General features: G+C 45.0%; 1 protein-coding gene across 1 annotated transcript; it reads left to right on the top strand.

The window, feature by feature from the left end:
* The first annotated feature begins 1,314 nt into the window (after positions 1-1,314).
* Positions 1,315-20,146, top strand: SERPINA6 (serpin family A member 6). The gene is made up of 5 exons (XM_007987697.3): positions 1,315-1,390; positions 10,005-10,636; positions 14,323-14,590; positions 18,153-18,300; positions 19,791-20,146. Exons 2-5 carry the CDS (start codon positions 10,024-10,026, stop codon positions 19,974-19,976), a joined length of 1,215 nt encoding a protein of 404 aa, XP_007985888.1. The 5' UTR covers positions 1,315-1,390; positions 10,005-10,023; the 3' UTR covers positions 19,977-20,146.
* Positions 20,147-20,693: the final 547 nt, after the last annotated feature.

Genomic DNA, 20,693 nt, shown 5'->3' with positions numbered 1-20,693 from the left:
AAAGAATTACTGATATAAAATAATAATGTAAAAATAATAATGGAGAGGCCTAATGAATAACTCTGTAGTATTTAATTTGAAAATCTAGATGAAATAGATAAATTCCTAGATATAAAGTTCAAAATTGGCTTATAGGATTGGAAACTTGAAAAGATCAATAAATATCAACAAAACTAAGGTGTCTCCAAAACTGCAGACCCAGTTGTAGGCCCTGCTTTCCTCTTTTCCCCTGGAAAGAGCTTCCCTCATCTCTGGATGGAAGCAATGATGCTGTCAACCCAACGGAGAGCAAAGGACTCTAGCGAGGCATTCACAGTGCCTCATCCTTCTCCACACTGTGGTCAATCAGTCCACAGGGGAGCAACCATGCTGTAGACTTTTGGGGGGACTGTTACGAACGTTGAGAAAAATGAGAATTTCTCTACTTCTGATATCAACTAACCAGTTAGAACCAAATAACCTAGAGCTACAGTGGTCACCTCTGTCCCCAGTACAGACAGAATAAAGTAGAAGAAGAAAGCAGAGCTAGGAATGAATCAAAAAAAAAAAAAAAAAAAAAGAGAGAGAGAGAGAGAGAAGGAGAGATCTGATGCTTGATTTGGAACTCCCTAGATCCAGCCATGTCTCAAGTTCTTTCCACCGTTGGACCTCTCATTCATTCCTTTTTGCTTTAAAGCAGTTCAATTCGATGTCTGTCACCCGTAATCCAAAGAAAACTAATGAAAAATAAAATGTGGGGAAGAGGAAAGGTGCTAGACTTCAGAGTTGAATGGTCTTGGATTTGAATCTCAAGGGCGCTTCACTCAACTTCCATGCAGCTCAGTTTCCTATCTAAAGAGGAGAGATAACGGTGCCCACTTCACAGAGTCATTGTGAAGATTTCGTGAGATAATACAGAGGAAGCGCTTGGCAGATATCATTCCATGTCTGTCTCTCCCACCAGACTAAGACCCCTGGAAGGCAGGACCTTGCCCAAGTCACCCCCAATTAGAGTTAAACACCTGTTTTTCTTTTTACAAGTATCCGCACCTTGGTGCTAATTAAGGGCACCTAAGACGTCTCCGCCAACTGACACAGGGCAACCACATTGATGCAACTCCAGCCACATTTTGGTATTAAAAAAACTTCATAGAATTGAACACAGAGCAAAGTTAATTTGCAGCATTACTGTGTTTACTCAGTTTTCCTGACGAAGCCTCCCATTGGTTAATGGCTCGGGAGAGAGGACTACCAAGCGGTGAAGGCCACTGGTCCCTCTAACCATTAACCACCCGGGAAGCTGGCAAACAAAATTTAACAGGCAGCATCCCCCGCAGGCTTACTGTACACATGCCAGGGTCCAGGACAGCAGGACCAAGCCAGCAGAAACAGCCTGAGCCCACCGCAGACTGTGAGTAACAACTGAGAACCCGCTATCCCTCCCCCTGCCCGGCCTCCAGAGCAAAGCCAGGGCTGCAGCTTGCTTGCTTGTTTGGTTTGTTGAGATGTTTTGGTTTTTTTAAATGGTACATTGAACATTAGGGCAGCCAGCAGTGTTATGAGGCAACCTTGCGGAGGATTTTCCAGATCCCAGAGTCTGTGAGTCATCCACAGGGGTTCTGATGTCCCCTGGGCTCCTGCCATGCAGGAGCCTGACACAGAGGGCTGTAGCTAAGCACCATTCTCGTCCATTGCCGTGATTGATGCTTCTAAGCCCAGCCAGACAGCCACAACACCCACAACAGCCACAGAGTCGCAGCCTGCGAGCTACGATGCATCTGCTCCAGTCGGCACCACTGATGAAGGATGTTGGCTGCGGGTGGGGGCCAGGGAGGGCTCAGCTGGCCCAGTGCAGAGGTATTCTTCAGAGTCACGCAGATCTATCCACCACAGCTCCTCACTCAGTGACCTGGGGCGGAGATAATGCACGGAGAACAGAGCTGTCTGCACTGTACCACATGTCCTGAGGTTTCAATACAGAAGGTCAAGAACTGTCCCTGGCTCCTAGGGCATTTGTGAAAACAGAACACAGTGAATAGTTACTAAGTGATTCTCTTCAGAGATGAGGAACAAAGAGGGCATACTTGACATGAAATGCATGAACAATATTGATACTCTGCATTTTTATATGGCTGGGTACTCTTCTTTTTTGACAGAGTTTCACTCTTGTTGCCCAAGCTGGAGTGCAATGGCGCGATCTCAGCTCACTGCAACCTCTGCCTCCCAGGTTCAAGCTGTTCTTCTGCCTCAGCCTCCCGAGGAGCTGGAATTTCAGGCACCCACCACCACGCCCTACTAATTTTTTGTTTTTAGTAGAAACGGGGTTTCACCATGTTAGCAAGGCTAGTCTCGAACTCCTGACCTCAGGTGATCCGCCCACCTCAGCTTCCCAAAGTGCTGGGATTACAGGCTTGAGCCACTGCACCCGGCCATGGCTGGGTACCCTTAAGAGCTTTTTTACTCATCATTTTCCTTTCTGTAGAGACAGGCAGAATGGCATGGCACAAGCTCTGAAGTCAGACATCTAGGTTTAGAATTCCAGCTCAGGGGAAGTTACTCTGTCTCCCTGGATCTCAGTTTTCTCATCTGTAAATTGGGCCCCACGATGCTCCATTAAATGAGGTCACATAAGTCAAGCACTGATAACAACGACGTCTGCTATTCACAATATTGTCAGGTGGGTGGAGTTTTCACCCTCATCTTAGAGAATTAACACAGGAGAAGGTGAGGCATACAGTCTCCACAGAGATGGCAGGAAAGGGATGGGAGCCCATCCTACCACTGGCATCATGCTGCACAGGGCCTGTGCCCAAAAGGAGATCCCAGACAGGTATGGCAGTGACCAAAGCTAAGCAAAGATTTCACTGCCTGTCATGGGGCAAGGCCATAGAGAAGCACAGATGCAAGGCTTCCTGGAGGCGGTGACCTGGGACCTGAGTGTCAAAGGACAAGATAGAGTGAACCAGGTGAGGCAGGGAGACGAGGGACCTACAGACTGGAGCCACATGAGCAGGGCTGAGGCAGGTCCATCTTTGTTCCCTGCTCCCAGCCCAGAGCTGGCTCAGCAAACATGGAAAAATCAAAATGACCTGCCCTGGGGAACTGCAGTGACCTGTCTTGCTGTAACCTGCCCTGTAGTGATGTGACCTGCCCCGCCCTGCCCTGACCCACAGTGGGATAAAAGGCTGGTGGGTGCTGGAAGAACCCCTGACACCCAGTGTTGCTGTGGCTGAGACCTCAAAGGGCCAGATTTGAGGCTGGAGGCAGAACTGTCACCAGGGGCTGGGTCACAAACACCCCCTGGGCTACGTTAGTGAGAATCAGCCTCGTCGTGGGCAATGGGGAGCCCCTGAAAACTTCAAAGCAGAACTGACCAGCTTGAATTTTCAGGAATTTAGAAAGATGCAGCTGCAGATGGGTAAAAGGGCTGGAGGGAGTTAAACAGAAGGCAGGGAGACAAGGTAGGGTTACTGCTGAGTCCTGGGAGAGATGAGGAGGCTGTGCAGAGGCACTGGAGAAGGGACAAACACCAGAAAAATGGGTAAGGCTAGAGGTATTATTACAAGCTCTTTTTATACTGAGGAAACTGAGGCAGAGTTTACATAGCCTGTCCTACGTCACCTAATTTGTACATAGCAGCGCTGGGAGCCCAATCCAGCTTGATCTGCCACAAAACCCAGGAAAAGGAAAGAATTGTCCCAAGGACCCAGAAATCCAAGTCAGAAAGCCGGTGGAGAATTCAATAAAGCCCGACATTTGGGCGCAGGGAGTGGGAAGCAGGTCACACCTGCCTCTATCATCAAAGCAGAGAAGTAGGGACTAGAGCCGCCAACAGGGGTTGTTTTCCACCCTGGAGAGATAAGGGAGACACTCAAGGAGGGTTGAAAGAAGACTCAGGAGAACTAAGGGTTTTGGGAGGGGAGGCGCTCCCAACTGTTTTTCTTGAGATTCTGCTTTTGAAACATACCAGGGAAGGGGCCTCTAGGGAATTCCAGAGCAGAACAGTGGTTCCCACGCTCAGAGCACACCTGGTAAAAGAAAACTTTAGACAAATTAAATGTAGCAGAGTTTATTTGAGCAAAGAAACGATTCATGAATCACACAGCACCCTAAACCAGTAAAGGTTCAGAGAGTGCCACCAAGCAACGTAGGCAGTATTTACAAGTAGAAGAAGGAAGTGACATACATACATAGGCTGATAGATTACAGCTCTGTGTTTGCCTTGTTTGGACATGTCCGAGCAGTTCGCAGACTGTGATTGACTGAAAGTTCAGCTGCTATGATTGGTTACTTGTTAAAGAATATACTCTCAAGTTAGCTTGCAGTTTGTTTACATATGAAGCTAGGTGACAGTTTGCTACATGAGGAGGCAGCTTTAGCCCATATTTAATTTAATTTAACATGCCACACCCTCCTGGAGCACTGGTTTAAATGAGGGTTTCCAGCCCCTTACCCAAAGCGACTGGTTCAACAGTGGGTGGTGCAGTGAGACCTGCTCCTCCCGTAAGCCTCCTGTATTTATGGTGATACAGGCAGCTCCATACAGCACAGGGCCTGAAATCACTAACCTTGCAGGCAGACCACTTACTGATTACAACCTTGGGCGGATTTTTTTTTTTTTTTTTTTTTTTTTTTTTTTGAGACAGAGTCTCACTCTGTCACCCAGGCTGAAGTACAGTTTTGTGCAATCTCAACTCACTGCAAGCTGGGTGGATTTTTTAAATTCCGTTTATGGAACTCTTCTTAAATCATTTATATTTAATGTTTTCCTTAAATTTGTATTGTGGGAAAATATAATACCTAACATTTTAACGACAAGTGTACACTTCAGTAGTATTAAAAGTACATTCACGTTGTTGTGCCTCCATCACCACCTTCCATGCCCAGAACTTTTTCATCATCCCAAATCCACAATTTCACTTCCGGCTCTATGTATTTGACTACTCTAGGTGTAGAATTAGACTCTATTTGTCCTTTTGTGTCTGGCTCATTTCACGTAACATAATGCCTTCCAGGTTCATCCATGTTGTAGGAAATGTCAGAATTTCATTCCTTTTTAAAGTTGAATAGTATTCCATTATATGTTTATACCATCCTTTGTTTATTCATTCATCCATTGATAGACATTTGGGTTGTTTCCATCTTTTGGCTATGGTGAATAATGCTGCTGTGACTTTGGTCTACAATTATCTATTCAAGTTCCTTGACTATCTGCTTGCAGTTCTTTGGTGTATATACTCAAAGCAAAATTGTTGGGTCAAATGATGATTCTGTTTAATTTTTAAGGAACTGCCATATTGTTTTCCACACATTGTAGCACTTTATATTCTTACCAGCAAAGAATAAAGGCTCCAATTTCCCCATATGCATGCTAACATTTAAATCAAAAAAAAAATTTTTTTTTTTTTTTTTGAAACGGGAAAAAAAAATGTTGCTATGTTGCCTAGGCTGGTCTCAAACTCCTGGCCTCAAGCATTCCTCCCACCTCAGCTTTCGGAGTAGCTGGGATTACAGGCACAGGCCATCACGCCTGGTGTGCCAACTTCTTGTTTTCTGTTTTGTCTGTTTATTATAGCCATCCCTATGGATATGAAGTGGTATCTCATTGTGGTTTTGATATTCCTAATGAATAGTGATGCTCAGCGTCTTTTTACATGCTTATTGGCCATTTGTGTGTTGTCTCTGAAAAGATGTCCATCAAGTCCTTTGCCCATTTCTAACTGGGTTTATTGGTTTTCTTGTTTTTGTTCTTGGGTTTTAGGAGTTCTTTATATATCCTGGATATCAACTCCTTATCAGATATGAAATTTGCAAATGTTTTCCCATTCTGTGAGTTGCATTTTTACTTTATTGACAGTATCCTTTGATGAACAAAGTTTTCAATTTTGATGAAGTCCAATTTGTCTATTTTTTCTTTTGTTGCCCATGGCCTTGGTGTGATATTCAAGAAATTATTGCCAAAGCCAATATCATGAAGTTTTTCCCCTATGTTTTTTCCTAAGATTTTTATAATTTTAACTCATGTTTAAATCACTGATCTATTTTGAGTTAATTTCTGTATATGGTGTTAGGTAAAGGTCCATCTTCATTCTTTTGCATGTAAATATCCAATTTTTCAGCACCACTTATGGAAAAGGCTGTCTTTTCCCCATTGAATGGTTTGGCACCCTTGTCAAACTCATTTTACTATATATGCAAGGCTTATTTCTGGGTTCTGTATTTTATTCCATTGGTCTATACATATGTCTTTATACCAGTCCCACACTGTTTTGATTTTTATAGTTTTGTAGTGAATTGTGAAATCAGGAAGTGCAAGACGTTCAACTTTGTTCTTTTTCAGTATTGTTTTGGCTCTCCGGGTCCCCTGAGATTTTTATATAAATTTTAGGATGAATTTTTCTATTTCTGTGAAATACAGAACTGGAATTTTGATAGAAATTGTATTGAATCTATAGACTGCTTTTCATCTTAGCAATTTCTTCCAATCCACGAATGCGGGATGTCTTTTCATTTATTTATGTCCTCTTTAATTGCCTTCAGCACTGTTCTGTAGTTTTCAGTGTATAAGTCTCTTACCTCCCTGATTAATCCCTATTTTGTTCTTTTTCATACTATTGTAAATGGAATTGTTTTCTTAATTTCCTTTTCAAATTGTTTTCTTTGTTAGCGTTGGGAAATGCAATTGATTTTATATCTTGCAACTTTGCTAAATTTGTTTATTAGTTCTAACAGAATTTTTCGTAGAATTTTTAGGGTTTTGTACATATAAAATCATGTCATCTGTGAACACAGATAATTTTATTTCTTCCTTTCAAATATGGATACCTTTTTTCGTTCCTTCCCCAATTGCTCTGGCTAGAACTTCCAGTGCTATATTAGGTAAAAGTACTGAGAGCAAGCATCGTTGTTTTGTTCCTGATCTTCAGGGAAAAGCTTTCAGTCTTTCACTATTGAGTATAATAGGTTTTATAAATATGTAGTCTTGATTATGTTGAGGTAGTTTTCTTCTATTACTAATTTTGTTGTAGGACTTTCTACTTAGTCTAGCTAAAAATGGGATCCTTGTCACATGGCCATGAAAGATTAGGCTCGCAGACACTTTGAAGGATTAAAAAAATGGAATTTATTGGGTGAAAAGGAAACTAACTCAGCAAAGCGAGAGAGAGTCCTGTTAACAGGCCCTCATCTCACCAATGGAATCCCCAGATTACCACACAGGATCAGGAGAGAGAAGCCAAGCTTCTCCCCGCTGCAAAGGGCACAAACTTCCCACAGCTCCACCCCATTCTCCCAGTGCATGAGCCAATTGAACATTCTCCAGGCACCTCTTTACACTTGATTGTATCAATCTGTTGTGTGTTTTTATCATGCAAGGGTATGTTGAATTATGTCAAATACTTTTTTCTGCACCAATTGAGATGATCACGTGATTTTTTCCTTTATTTTGTTAACATGATGTATTAGACTGATCAATTTTTGTATGTTGAAACGTTTTTTGCATTACAGAAATAAATCCAAATTGGGTATGGTGTATAATTCTATTAATAGCCTCTCAAAATTCATTTAATCCATTATATTAGTCAGGGTTCTCCAAAGAAACAGAATCTACAGGATATATAGAAATATATGTAAGAGGAGGCACTATGGGAATTGCCTTATGTAATTACAGAAGCTGAGAAGTCCTACAATCTGCCATCTGCAAGCTGGAGACCCAGGAAAGCCAGCCATGTAATTCAGTCTGAGTCTGAAGGCCTGACAACCGGAGGAGCCAATGGTGCAGCTCCACAATAGGAAAAGGGCCTAGTAAGGCTGCTGGTTTAAGTCCCAGAGGTTAAAAGTCCAAGAACCAGGACCCCCAATGTTCAGGGGCAGGCAAACATGGATGTCCAACTCAGGGACAGAAAAGAGAATTTGCCCTTCCCCTACCTCTTTGTTCTATCCAGCCTTTAATGGATTAAAAATGCCCACCCATATTGGTAAAGGTGGCTGTCTTTACTCAATCTACTGATTCATATGCCAATTTCTTCCAGAAATACTGCCACAGGCCTCTTTTATGTAGGCACTAATTCCTTTTATGAGGGTAGAGCCTCCATGAATAGGTTTCCACATATGAATTTGTGGGGACACAAACATTCAGACCTTAGCAGCTGGTAAAACATCATTTCTGAGTGTGTCTGGGACAAAATAAATTGAGCAAAAAATGGACACAATTGGAGGGTGAAATCGTTCTGCAGCAATTTAGACACTTCAATACCTCATTCTCAATAATGGATAGAACAACCAGACATAAAATAAGTAAGAAAAAAGAGAACTTGAACATCACAGCAAAAACTAGATGTATCAGACATATACAAAATACCCTACAACAACAGAATACACATTCTTCTCAAGTGCACAAGGGACAGACCCTATGTTAGGCCACAGATCAAGAGCCAATAGACCAAGAGCCAATAGATTTAAAAAGACAGATACCATACTAAGTATCTTCTTCAATCACAATGAGATGAAGTTAGAAATCACTAACAGAAGGAAAACTGGAAATTCTACAAAGTGTGGAAAAAACAACATACTCTTTATCAACCAGAGGATCAAAAAAGATACCACCAGGGGAATTAGAAAATACTTAAAGACAAATGAAAATGGAAACACAACATACCAAAACTTATGGAATGAGTGAAAGCAGTGTGATGATAGAAATCTATAGCTGTAAACACATTTAAAAAACAAGAAGATCTCAAATAAACAATGGCATATATTCAAATTCAGGTGTTAACTTTAGGATGTTAATGTAATCCCCATAATAATCACAAAGGGATGAGAATAGAATTATTAAAGTGTTTCAACACAAAAAAGCATTTCAGTACAAAAACTAAATACAAAAAAGGACAGTAATACAAAAAAGGACAGTAAGAACCAAAAATATTGTATCTTCTTGCTGTACTGAAAACTTTATTAATATATGATCACCTTCTTTGTCTTTTGGAACATTTTTAATTCAAAATCTATTTTGTCTAATATTAGTGTAGCCACCCCTGCTCTCTTTTGGTTACTATTTGCATGGGGTAACTTTTCCATCCTTTCACTTTCAGTCAGTCTATTTGCATTTTTGGATCTAAAATGAGTCTCTTGTAGACAGCATATATTTGTATCATAGTTTAGAAGGCTAATGTGTAAAAATAATGTTTAGTCTTTGTTTATAATTTAGGAACTAGAAAAAGAACAAACTAAACTGAAAAATAGCAGAAGGAAGGAAATAATAAAGATTAAAGCAGAGATAAATAAAATCGAGAATAGAAAAACAGTAGAAAAATAAATTAAACCAAAATGCAATATGTATGCTCATAATACATTTAGTCTAGAATATATTTGATATAACCAGCTTCACTTCAATAGCATACAAAAGCTCTGCTTCCTTAGAGCTCTGTTCCCACCTGTTTCCAGTTACTGCCAAAAATGTAACTTATAATTGCCCATGCATCTACCTTTACTAGAGGTCTTTTATTTCTTCATTCAGCTTAAAGTTACTGTCCAGTGTCCTTTCATTTCAATCTGAAATAAAATGTCTCTCATTTCTTACAGGGCAGGTATTGTGGGAAAAATCTTACTCAGCTTTTGTTTTTCTGGGAATGCTTTAATTGTGTTTTGTTTTTCTTTGAGCATTTTGAACACATCTGTTGGGTGGGTTTTAACCTTTCTGAGTACGTATTTCTGCCTGCCTAAAATCAGGTTAATAATACTTACTTTAGGAATGTTTTGGTCATGGTTAGATGACTGAATATAGCCAGACTACCTAGATCACTGTTGGATACCTGGTAGGCACTGGATAAATCGTAACGGGTGTTATTCATATCTCCGAATGAGGAAACTGAAGTCCAGTGCCCTCTGTGATGTGCTCCCAGGTCACACAGCCAGCGTGGAGGAAAGAACTGGGGCTTGAACGGGGTCTTTTGCCTGCCTCCTGTTGCCCTATGCCCCATTGACTCAGAGATTGCCACATCATCTAACAAGCTTTTCTGATTTGGCAGGGCCTGGCTATACTGGACAATGCCACTCCTCCTGTACACCTGTCTTCTCTGGCTGTCCACCAGTGGCCTCTGGACCGTCCAGGCCATGGATCCTAATGCTGCTTATAGGAACATGAGTAACCATCACCGGGGCCTGGCTGCAGTCAACGTTGACTTTGCCCTCAGCCTGTATAAGCACCTAGTGGCCTTGAGTCCCAAGAAGAACATTTTCATCTCCCCCGTGAGCATCTCCATGGCCTTAGCTATGCTGTCCCTGGGCACCTGTGGCCACACACGGGCCCAGCTTCTCCAGGGCCTGGGTTTCAACCTCACTGAGAGGTCTGAGACTGAGATCCACCAGGGTTTCCAGCACCTCCACCAACTCTTTACAGAGTCAGACCGCAGTTTAGAAATGACCATGGGCAATGCCTTATTTCTTGATGGCAGCCTGGAGTTGCTGGAGTCATTCTCAGCAGACATCAAGCACTACTATGAGTCAGAGGTCTTGGCTATGAATTTCCGGGACTGGGCAACAGCCAGCGGACAGATCAACAGCTATGTCAAGAGTAAGACACAGGGGAAAATTGCCGACTTGTTGTCAGGGCTGGATAGCCCAGCCATCCTCGTCCTGGTCAACTATATCTTCTTCAAAGGTATTCCCACCCATCCCAGTCTGAAGGCCCATCCACTATGGCCAGGAATAATAACAGCCGTTAAAATCCAGGGCACACTCTTGGGCAAAGTCTTTGATTCTGTAAAGCACATATACATCTGGGACTCTCCATCTTCACCACAGTCCTGTTGGGTAGGTGGAATTATATTATTTTACAAAAGATCAAAATGCCACCCAGAAGGGTTGGGCAGTGTGCCCCCACATGCTGGCAGGTTGGTTTGAGGCCTACACCTGTAACCATGAACAGTCTGGCTGCTTCGTGCTCCACAAATGCTGACTGTCAAGTACTGGGCCAGGGACTGGAAAAATGGCCTAGAACCAGACAGAACCCCACCCACCCCTCGGGAACTCCCAGATGCCCCCAAAGCAGTGCTGCACACACTGCTCTAACCAGGTCTTGCTTCAGTTTTTCAACCTTCCTGTTCATAAAAACCCGGAAGTTCTAGCGGAGAATGCACTTCCAGGTCTTTTCCAGCTTCTAGAAGCCACATGGCTTGTGGGCCTCTCTTATTTTCAAAGCCAGTAATTGCATCATTCCCACCTCTGCTTCCATCATCACGTCTCTCTGATTCTCACTTTCCTGCCTTCCTCTTTGACTTACAAGAACCCTCAGGATTACACTGGATAATGGCCCACCTGGGTGATCCAGAATAACCTGCCCATCTCAAGGCCAGCAGATTAGCAATTGTGATTCCATCTACAACTTTAATACTCCCTGGACATGAAAGCTAACATATTCTCAAGTTCTGGGGATTAGAATGTGGACATTTTGGAGGGCTATTATTCTGCCTACCACAAAGCCTAGGCCTGTTCTGTCTCATGAGCCCTCTTGCAACGTATCTGACTGCCTAAACATCTTCCCTCATTTCAAATCTTAGCTCAAAAGTCACCTCCTCTGTGAAGCCTCCCCAGATTCACCCAGGAAAACCTTTGTCCTCATATGCATGCTCCACAGTTTGCCCATGTCTCGTTTGGGCAATCATCTTGCCATAACACATTGTTTAGCACCCAAGTGGCTGAGTTTCAGTTAAGCAATCATATTCAAAGGAATGCAGGTAAAACAGCCAAAATAAGCAAACTAAGCCAGTATCCCTATTGAACATGTGTCTCTCGACAAGATCATCAGATCAGTGGAGGTGTGATCCCCAGCCAGGGCTCCTCATGCTCCCCTTCCCCTCCTCCCCAGCTCTCTCTCAGGACCTCCCATCAGACTGCGCTCACCTCCCCTCCCATCCCGCACCTCCTTACTGCCTGGACTGACTTAGCATCTGTACGAGTCCTTCTTCACCTGCCTCTGGGTCTTTCCTGCTCTCCAGCACAAGGCTGGGAACTCCCGGGAGAGGCTGCCCTCCTCGCAGGATGGTGAGGCTGAGAGGCTGACCGGGCAAAGACAGTCTTCTTAACACCTGACTGTGGGAGGGCCAGGGAGGCTGGGAACGTTTGCCCAAAAACTCACAGATTCCATAGACCATCTCTGCGACGAGGCTGTGCGCTCTTGTGCAGGGTGTCTTTGTCTCTTTGGGAGATCCCAGTGCCCTTGTGGAATGTTTGGTGCATGGAAGGAGCTCAGCAGTGGTTGTACAGAGGTTCAGGCAACACAACCTGGGGAAAAGGCACGGTAAACCCAGGTGCCGGGAGGGCCCTCCTGAGCCTAAGAGAGGCCTGAGCACGTGTGGGCATCCGGTGGAACAGGTGCTGGCAAGGCATCATTCTGCACGAGGTTTCACAGTGTCCTCAGGACCACAGCGGGGCTAAGCGGATAGGAGATCAACAGCTTTAGGTTACAAAATTAGAGAAACTTTGAGCACTTGAATGCAGGACCAGACATTGATGGGGGTGAAATGCCTCATTGTACACAGATTTTCTATGGCACAGCAAAACGAATCCACAAGTCTTTGGCTAAAGCCACTGGGAAAATACTCTGAAATATTTCTAGCAAGCCAGGATAATAAACAGAAATCAAGATTAGTGTAGCTATTGTCACTAAATGTAGAATATGTAAAATGGTCCTGATGTGTGATTTATTTATTGGACTTTCTTGACAGTTCTTTTTAAATAACACTAAAAATATTGTTAAAAGATTTTCCAGAGGAGCCATCTTTGCTCTCTTGGATTTTCCCCCAATAAATTATTTCTCTACCACCAATTATCCTAGGACTTTTTGAGAATAGATCCCTTAAAGTAGAGGCTGAACCCCATTTTGTATTTTGTTTTGCATCAAACTATATACATTATGCTTGCTTCTAGCAAAGAAATACTCCATAAAAAGCAAGCAGCAAAATGTTAAGGATGAAAAAACCTAACAATGAAAAATATTTTACCCACTTTTTTTTTTTTTTTTTTTTTTTTTTTTGCTGTAAGTTAGCCACAAAATACAACTGCCCTCTAGTTCTGAGGATTTTAGAGTTCCTTTGGAGGATGATTTGAAAACCCTCAAATGATCTCATTTGCTGTGAGACAGACGGATGATGAGTTTACTACCTTTGGTCAGTGTATGCAGACACCAAGGTTAGTGAGGTCATTCAGAATGAACCAGCATAGCTCTGGGGTCTCTAGGCTCCGCAGCCATGGCTGATTTCTCTACATCCATCAGCCTCTCCCTGTTGTCTCCATCAGTAGCTATTACAAGAGGTTTGTGACTGACTCAGAACCAAGAATTTTGGCCAAGCAATCCATAGATCCCACAGACAGTAGTATGGGGAAGGGGCTACTTGGAGTGATGTTCTGGCCACCTTTAGGGAGCCTCAGCTGGGAAATGGTGGCCTGGCAAGGGCTTTAGGGCTTGTGGTCAATGGCAGCCAGGACACCCGGGACCTGCTGGACTCAAGGGCCTCAGTCATTAGTTTAAGACTGGGGAGACTTCACCTAGAGCAGGACCCTGTGACACTCAGCCCAGGTAAGTTTCCGGTAGATGGACTCAGTTGTCTGGAATAAGTTCAGAAGGACAATCAGGCAGGCTTCGGCTCAGTCTGAGGAGCAATTTTCTTCCCATCAGAGCTGACCAGTACTGCCAAGTCCCATCTGTGAAGGTAGTGAGCTCCCCATCTCAAGGCATAAAAAAAACCAAGCTGGATGGTGGCACCCTGGAACATGGTAGAGGGGACCTGAGGGCCTGCGGGGGGTGGGTGTCTGTGACCCCGGAGGAGTCTTCTCACCCTGACTCTTCATTAGGAAAATGTGACCTAAAGGAAGGACCATTCAGCAGGGTCAGGAGCCTCAGCTGGGCCGGCCAGGCTGGCAGGGGTGGAGATGGCCCCCTCACCTCCCACCAGGGACTCTGAGTTTGAGACTTGAGGTTCAGCACCACTTCCAGAGCCCTCAGAACTGGGACCCACTCTAGGCATGGGGAGCCGAGGCACAGTCTGAGCTAAGCGAATTTTACCCCCAAATCCAAGGACCAGCACCCTCTTGGTCTCTCCCCACTGCCTTGTGTAGAAGCCAATCTCAGAAACAGAGCTCACCCTCAACCCATTCCAAGAAGTAGAGGATGAAACAGGCTTTACATTTCTGAGAATTTTTATATCTTACCTAAAAACCCTTGAGGCTTGAATGGGGACATTCCAAGCATGCAGAAGGCCACTGTGTCACTCAGATAGCAGGCCCGTGAGGTGACCCAGAACTGTGTTTTCCCCTCTACCCTAAAGACCTGCCTCCTCCTCTTCCTAGGCACATGGGCACAGCACTTTGACCTGGCAAGCACCGGGGAGAACTTCTATGTGGACGAGACGACTGTGGTGAAGGTGCCTATGATGTTCCAGTCGAGCACCATGAGTTACTTTCATGACTCGGAGCTCCCCTGCCAGCTGGTACAGCTGAACTATGCGGGCAATGGGACTGTCTTCTTCATCCTTCCAGACAAGGGGAAGATGAACACGGTCATCGCTGCACTGAGCCGGGACACGATTAACAGGTGGTCCGCAGGCCTGACCAACAGGTAAGCCCTGCAGCCATCGTGTTGATTTCTGCAATGCACATGTCCCCAGAAAGTGGGGCAGGTGAAAAGGGGGTATGCCGGGGCATCCTTCCTTCCCTGGACTCAGCCTCCAGGGCTCATTGTGTTCCTGTCTGCTGGGCCTCCAAAGGCTGTAAGGTTCTCTGATGTGGAGCTCACACTAATTTATTGATCTGTCCATCAATACTGAAATACTTTGGGATATTTCACAAAGTGAGGTCCCCTTTCCCTGTGAAGTTCATACACACCCTCTGCATTGTCATATTTTTGCAGCATTTTCTTAAACTAAGTTTGCCAACCACGCAGCTACACACTTACCCATTTTGTCATCTTGCTTACCTGAAACCAGACCCTGCCTAAAGATTCCTGGGAGACCTCATAGGAATATAGTGAAAATGACCTCTGTATTCATCATGGAGCCAATGCAAAACCTATATGAATGGTTCTTAAGCTACTCAGGGCATCTAACTCTTCAATCAATCAATCAGTAAACAACTAAGAAAGCAAGGCTAAAGTACGTAATAAGTAAGTAAGTAGAAAGAAAGCAATGACTGCATATCCTGAAGAGGCAGTAATCAGGAGGAGAAGCAGCCAATGGATTCCCTCTATCTCTGACCTCAGGCTTAAGCAAGGGGTTGGTGCAGGATTGACACTCAGGCAAGGTCAGCTGAGGATGTGAGTCAGCAATGAATCAATGAATGAATGGATAGGTGAGTGAATGGATGGAAGAACGAATGAGTGAGTGAATTAATGAATGAATAAGTGAGTGAGTGCATAGAATGGTGAGTCAGTGAATGGAGAATGAGTTAATGAATGGATGAATTAATAAGCAAATGGATGAATGAGTGAGTGGATGGATGGGTGGATGGTTGGATGGATGGATGGACAAACAAATGAGATTTTCCCCTCCAAGTACCCCTGAGCTAGAGAGCAATTGAAATTATTGTCATGCGAGTGCCCAGCCCTGCTCCTCACCTTGAAGGAGGAAGGAGGTGTTCTTTAGAACATGGTCCTCACTCTCAGGGAGATTCAAGTTCCGTCTGTGCAAAAGAGTCAGAAAATGCCAACCAGCATGAAACCTGGTGGCAGGTGGGCTGATGCAGACTCAAAAGCAGAGGGGGTGCTGAGGAGGGAGTGGGCATGTAGATCTAGAGTAGCTCAGGAAAGCTGGTGGATCAGGCAGCATTTCATTCACTCACTCATTCATTCATTCATTCATTCAATGTGCATTTCATTCACTCATTCATTCAATGCACATAAATGGAAGCACCTGCTATGTACCATGCACTAGCTAAGCACAAGGGTCGGAGTAGTGAATAGGACAAAATAGAGCCCTTAAAGACATGCACTCTAGAGCAGAAAACAGATTCTGTTGGAATTAATAGCAGTACAACGATGTGAGTTCAACAGTGTGAGTTCTGAGAGAGACCGAGAGAGATGTGTAACATGAACTGGCTGGGAGGTGGGAATGCCTGACTCTGCCCAGGGGATGGGGAAGGGCTGCAGAGCAGGTTGTTTTCCCTTGAAACTGCCTTGAGCCTGAGTGGAAGTTCAGCCAGTGGGAAGCGGCCTTCAGACCCAGCATGAAGAGGTCATGGCACCAACCAAGTCAGGGGACCATGCCCAGAGTGCCAACAATGGAGGTCCAGCAGTAATGAAGCAGATAAATTTGGCTTGGACAAATTTTGTGATCTAAAAATTCTGCAGTAGATAATCTAGGAGGAAGCTCCACTACTTTATTAATATGTAGGTTTTGTGATTTATGGTTTCAGATTGTTTTCATTTTGAATGATACCCTCTGAGAGCTGTTTGATGTTGGGTGCTTCTAGAGAAGATCATCCAGTTCTGTGAATGCACATGGAAGTGCCTGGGAATTTGACTTCTCTCCTATAGGGAAGTCATGTGGTCAGCCCTGTGCTTTTGTGCAATCCCCTATAGCTATGTGGAGGACACAGTTCTTAAACCATCCATACCTATGCTTCAGTGTGTGTGTGTGTGTGCGCGCGTGTATGTACACATGTATATGCGTGGGTGTGAACCTGTATCTGGGCAATGCTAGGGATCCATTTGTCATCTCTTCCTCCTTTCTGCCCACAGAAAACCTGTAATTTAGGCATAGTAGCACAAGGGGGTGATAACGCACCATGATGCAAACAATGCATTCCGGATCATACTCCATTGAAAATGATGGGAAGGACTATCTGTCTATCTTTCTTTACACCAAAAATAATCTTTTCACGAAAATACTTCAATGTGAGCAACATTAATCAATAATACATACCTTAAAGCCCCATTACCTTGCTCTCAGAAAGCTTTCAACAACGTAGCAGGTGGCAGGTGGCAAAACTAGTCCTGGCCTTTTCAGTTCTGTTACCTCCCAGTTGTGTGACTTTGGGGGAATTCTTCAGCCTCTCTAAGTGTTGATCTCTCAACCTGGAAATTAAAGATGTTGATTCCGACTTCATAGGTGTGTATATGTGTGTGTGCATGTGTGTGTGTGGTGTGTGTGAGTGTGTGTGTGTGAGAGAGAGCTAGAGAGAGAGAGAGAGAGAGGAGACAAAAAAATTAAAGAACATAGACCAGGTGTTTGGGATGTTAGTCTCCGTTCCTTTCTTTCTGTTAGTATTTCCACACCTAGAGAAGGTACACACCCATTCGCCTCTGGTTCTTCTCCCTCTCCTTCAGAAAAGGATGACTTCCACTTCACACGGGATGGTTGCCAGTCTCCAGGCCTCACCCAGGGCTGCTTTTGATCAGTGAGGAGAGGGTCTTGTGCCTTCCCTCCCATCTGCCCAGAGAGCCAGTGAGAGTTCACTGACACCCCTCAGTTTCAGTATTTCAGACATCTGCTCTCCTTCTGGGCAGAAGGCACAAGAAGAATTTAAAAATAACACTAAGGCCTTGACATGTTAAAAAGCAGAGATGCCCGTGCTACCCCTAGCGTGACCGCACTTACCTTTCTAGAAACCCCACCTGCTTCATCCGGTAGAAACTGCCAGCTGAATCAGATTCTTGCAGAATCACAGAGCTTTAGCACCCACCGGCCCTGGGAGAGCCTGTGTTCAAATACCTTTGTGTGCGGGTGAGGACATTAGCACAGAGAGGGGCTGGACTTGGCTAAGGCCACACAGCATCAGTGGCACAGCTGGAGCCAGGGGCCACTGCTCCCAGCTGGGCACTCCCTCCAGTCCTCTGCTTCTAGCAGGGGTTCTCCTGGGACCAAAAATGCTTCTTTATGGACTATTGTTTTAAATGCTCCATGGTCTAGCTGCATCCCAGGTGGAATCAGCTCGAAGGAACTACAGAGAAGAAAAGAACGTGCAATTCAGAGACCCCATGGGAAAGCTGCCTGTGTCATGGAGGCAGAGACAGATCCTGCCTCCTGCTCTGTCCCTTCTACCCACAAAGAGCAAGTCAGGCTCAGGGGCAGGAGCTGGAGGGAGCGCACGAGGAAATAAAAGCCTGTCCAGGAGAAGAGGTGCTGTTCTCCCCTCTGCCAGGCCCAGCCCTGGAATGTCTAACTCTGTCTGCTTACCCCGAGCAGCCAGGTGGACCTGTACATTCCGAAGGTCACCATCTCTGGAGTCTATGACCTCGGAGATGTGCTGGAGGAAATGGGCATTGCAGACTTGTTCACCAACCAGGCAAATTTCTCAGGCATCACCCAGGATGCCCAACTGAAGTCATCAAAGGTAAATGTCTTGGAAGCCCACCTTTTCTTCCCCCCTCCAAAATTCACAATATAAATATAATACTAGGAAGTGGCCCTGAGTTCATTCATGAATGAGCCTCTGGGTCCGTGGCTGAGAACCCCAGGTCGAGTCCAAGCCCCTTGTCTCACCATGAGGTAAATGGAGGCTCAGCAAGAAAATGTGACATCCCCGAGATCACACAGGAAGCTATCGACACAGGAGGGCCATAGCCCAGGCACCTACCCATCCCACCAGACCCCACAGAGGGGGCACTGTGAAGACCAAGTTGTCATGGCAGAACTGTGAGTTGCCCCTGGCAAAAAGAAACAGGAAAAGTGGTAAATGTCTAATTGGGATCACATTGTGCTTTCTATCCAATCACATCCATTCAATTACATAAATGCTTCGGCTCAATTACATAAATGCTTCGGCTTTATGTTCTGTTATTGATGCATTCAGAAAATTTTTACTGAACACCTACTATGTGTCCCAAACTGTGTAGGCCCTGCGTGTGCCCCCATTACTCAGATGTGTGGCCCCTGACCTCAAGACACAAGGACTTTGTGGCCACCGTGATACCTGGCACATAATATGTGCTCAGTAAAATGCATGCTGTGTGAGTGGATTGAGTCAACACAGCTGCCTCCTCAGAAGGAGGGTATTATCTCAATTTCTCAGAGGAGGAATCTCCTGCTCAGGGAGGGTATGCAGCTTGCCCAAAGTCACAGAGCTAGTAAATAACAGTTTGATGTTTGATCTCAGGCCTGTTGACTCAAAACCTCATCTGCTCAAGACATACTTCAGGAGTTCCAATCCCAGCTCAGCTTCTTCCTAGCCATGGGTGCCACTCACAGAGCCACCAGAGCCTGAGTGTGCTTGCTGGAAAGAGTCACTGGGAGTTCACCCCTTAGGGTGTTGTGAGCTTACCAATGTCACCTGTTACTTAATTAGCCAGGTTATGAGCCACCAGAGTCTTTTGATACAAGCTAGGCAGATGTTTTGCTGACTTTAGAACTCCTCCTAATTTTGATCACAACAAGGACATACCAAAAATCAAAGATTTACATTTTTAGATTCTGCTTCAGCTTTCCTAAACAGAACAGCCATAGGCACTTTGCATAACTCGAACCCTAGTAGTTACCCAGCAGAGTGGAAAGGGAACAAGATCTCCTTCTGCTACCCCAGAGCAGTAAGAAGCACCCAACATGGACAGTGAAGCCCGGTTCAAGCCATGAGACCTCTGATCTCCGTGTGATGGGCCCAACCTGCCCATTTGATAGGAAGTGTAGGTGCAGCCTGGGTTCTGGAGGTGGACAGACTTGAGCTGTATCATCCTGGGGCTGCCACTTGGATAAGAATCCAGCAAGTGACCTTCTGTGCGCCTGGATTCACCTTCCTAAAACCAAGGACCTGAGGGGTCCCAGCAATGAGGCAGGAAAGCGAGAACACACAGCAGGTCTCACCACCCATCTTCGTTCTGTACCTAACAGGTGGTCCACAAAGCTGTGCTGCAACTCAGTGAGGAGGGTGTGGACACAGCTGGCTCCACTGGGGTCAGCCTAAACCTGACGTCCAAGCCTATCATCCTGCGTTTCAACCAGCCCTTCATCATCATGGTCTTCGACCACTTCACCTGGAGCAGCCTTTTCCTGGCCAGGGTTGTGAACCCAGCGTAAGAGACCACTCACCCAGAGCCTCAGCACTATCTGACTTTGGGCACCAGGGACACCATGGAAATGTTTTGGAGAGTGGGAAGTTTCCCCCAATCTCCTCCAAGTTCTCCTCCCTCCAATCAGAGTTGTGTCTACCTTTAGGCATCTTGTAATAAATGTCATTGCGACTCTGATGACGAGCGTGGTTAAAGGGAAGGGCAGGGGGTTTCTGGAGGTTACCGTGATAAAGTGGTATTTGCAAAGCCCCGGGCCTGGAGTCTTCATCTGTGTGGGCTGCCATAACAAAGCACCACAGGCTTATGAACAACAGAAATGCATTTCTCATAGTTCTGGAGGCTGGAAGTCTGAGATCAGAAGCCAGCCTGGTTGGGTTTTGGGGAAGGTCGGTTCCGGGTTCAGGGGTGGCACCTTCTGGCTGTGTCCTCACAAGGCAGAAAGAGCAGAGAAAGCTCTCTGGGGCCTCTTTTATAAGGGTCCTAATCCCATTCATGAGAGTTTTTACCCAGGACCTAATCACCTCCCAGAGGCTCCAACTCTAACACCATCACCTTTGGGATTTGGTTCTAATGCATCAATTTGGGGAGACACAAACTTTCAGGTCATAACACCTGGTACTGCCACAGGAGGAGCAACTCCTCTGGCCAACAAATCCTCCCCTCTTCCCCGATACAAGACAAACCTCAGCTGAACTAAATCTAAAGTATAAACGAGGAATGAATG

Source organism: Chlorocebus sabaeus, chromosome 24 (genome assembly GCF_047675955.1).
Source record: "Chlorocebus sabaeus isolate Y175 chromosome 24, mChlSab1.0.hap1, whole genome shotgun sequence".
NCBI lineage: Eukaryota > Metazoa > Chordata > Mammalia > Primates > Cercopithecidae > Chlorocebus > Chlorocebus sabaeus.
Note: the sequence above shows the minus strand (reverse complement) of the source record. Positions and strands in the feature narration are given on the sequence as shown.

Bases quoted from the DNA above. Each gene is read 5' to 3' on its own strand.
- SERPINA6 (XM_007987697.3), top strand. From the start codon at position 10,024: ATGCCACTCCTCCTGTACACCTGTCTTCTCTGGCTGTCCACCAGTGGC. The intron at 10,637-14,322 runs GTATTCCCACCC...TCCTCTTCCTAG, and splicing joins CAACTATATCTTCTTCAAAG to GCACATGGGCACAGCACTTT. The intron at 18,301-19,790 runs GTAAATGTCTTG...TGTACCTAACAG, and splicing joins CCCAACTGAAGTCATCAAAG to GTGGTCCACAAAGCTGTGCT.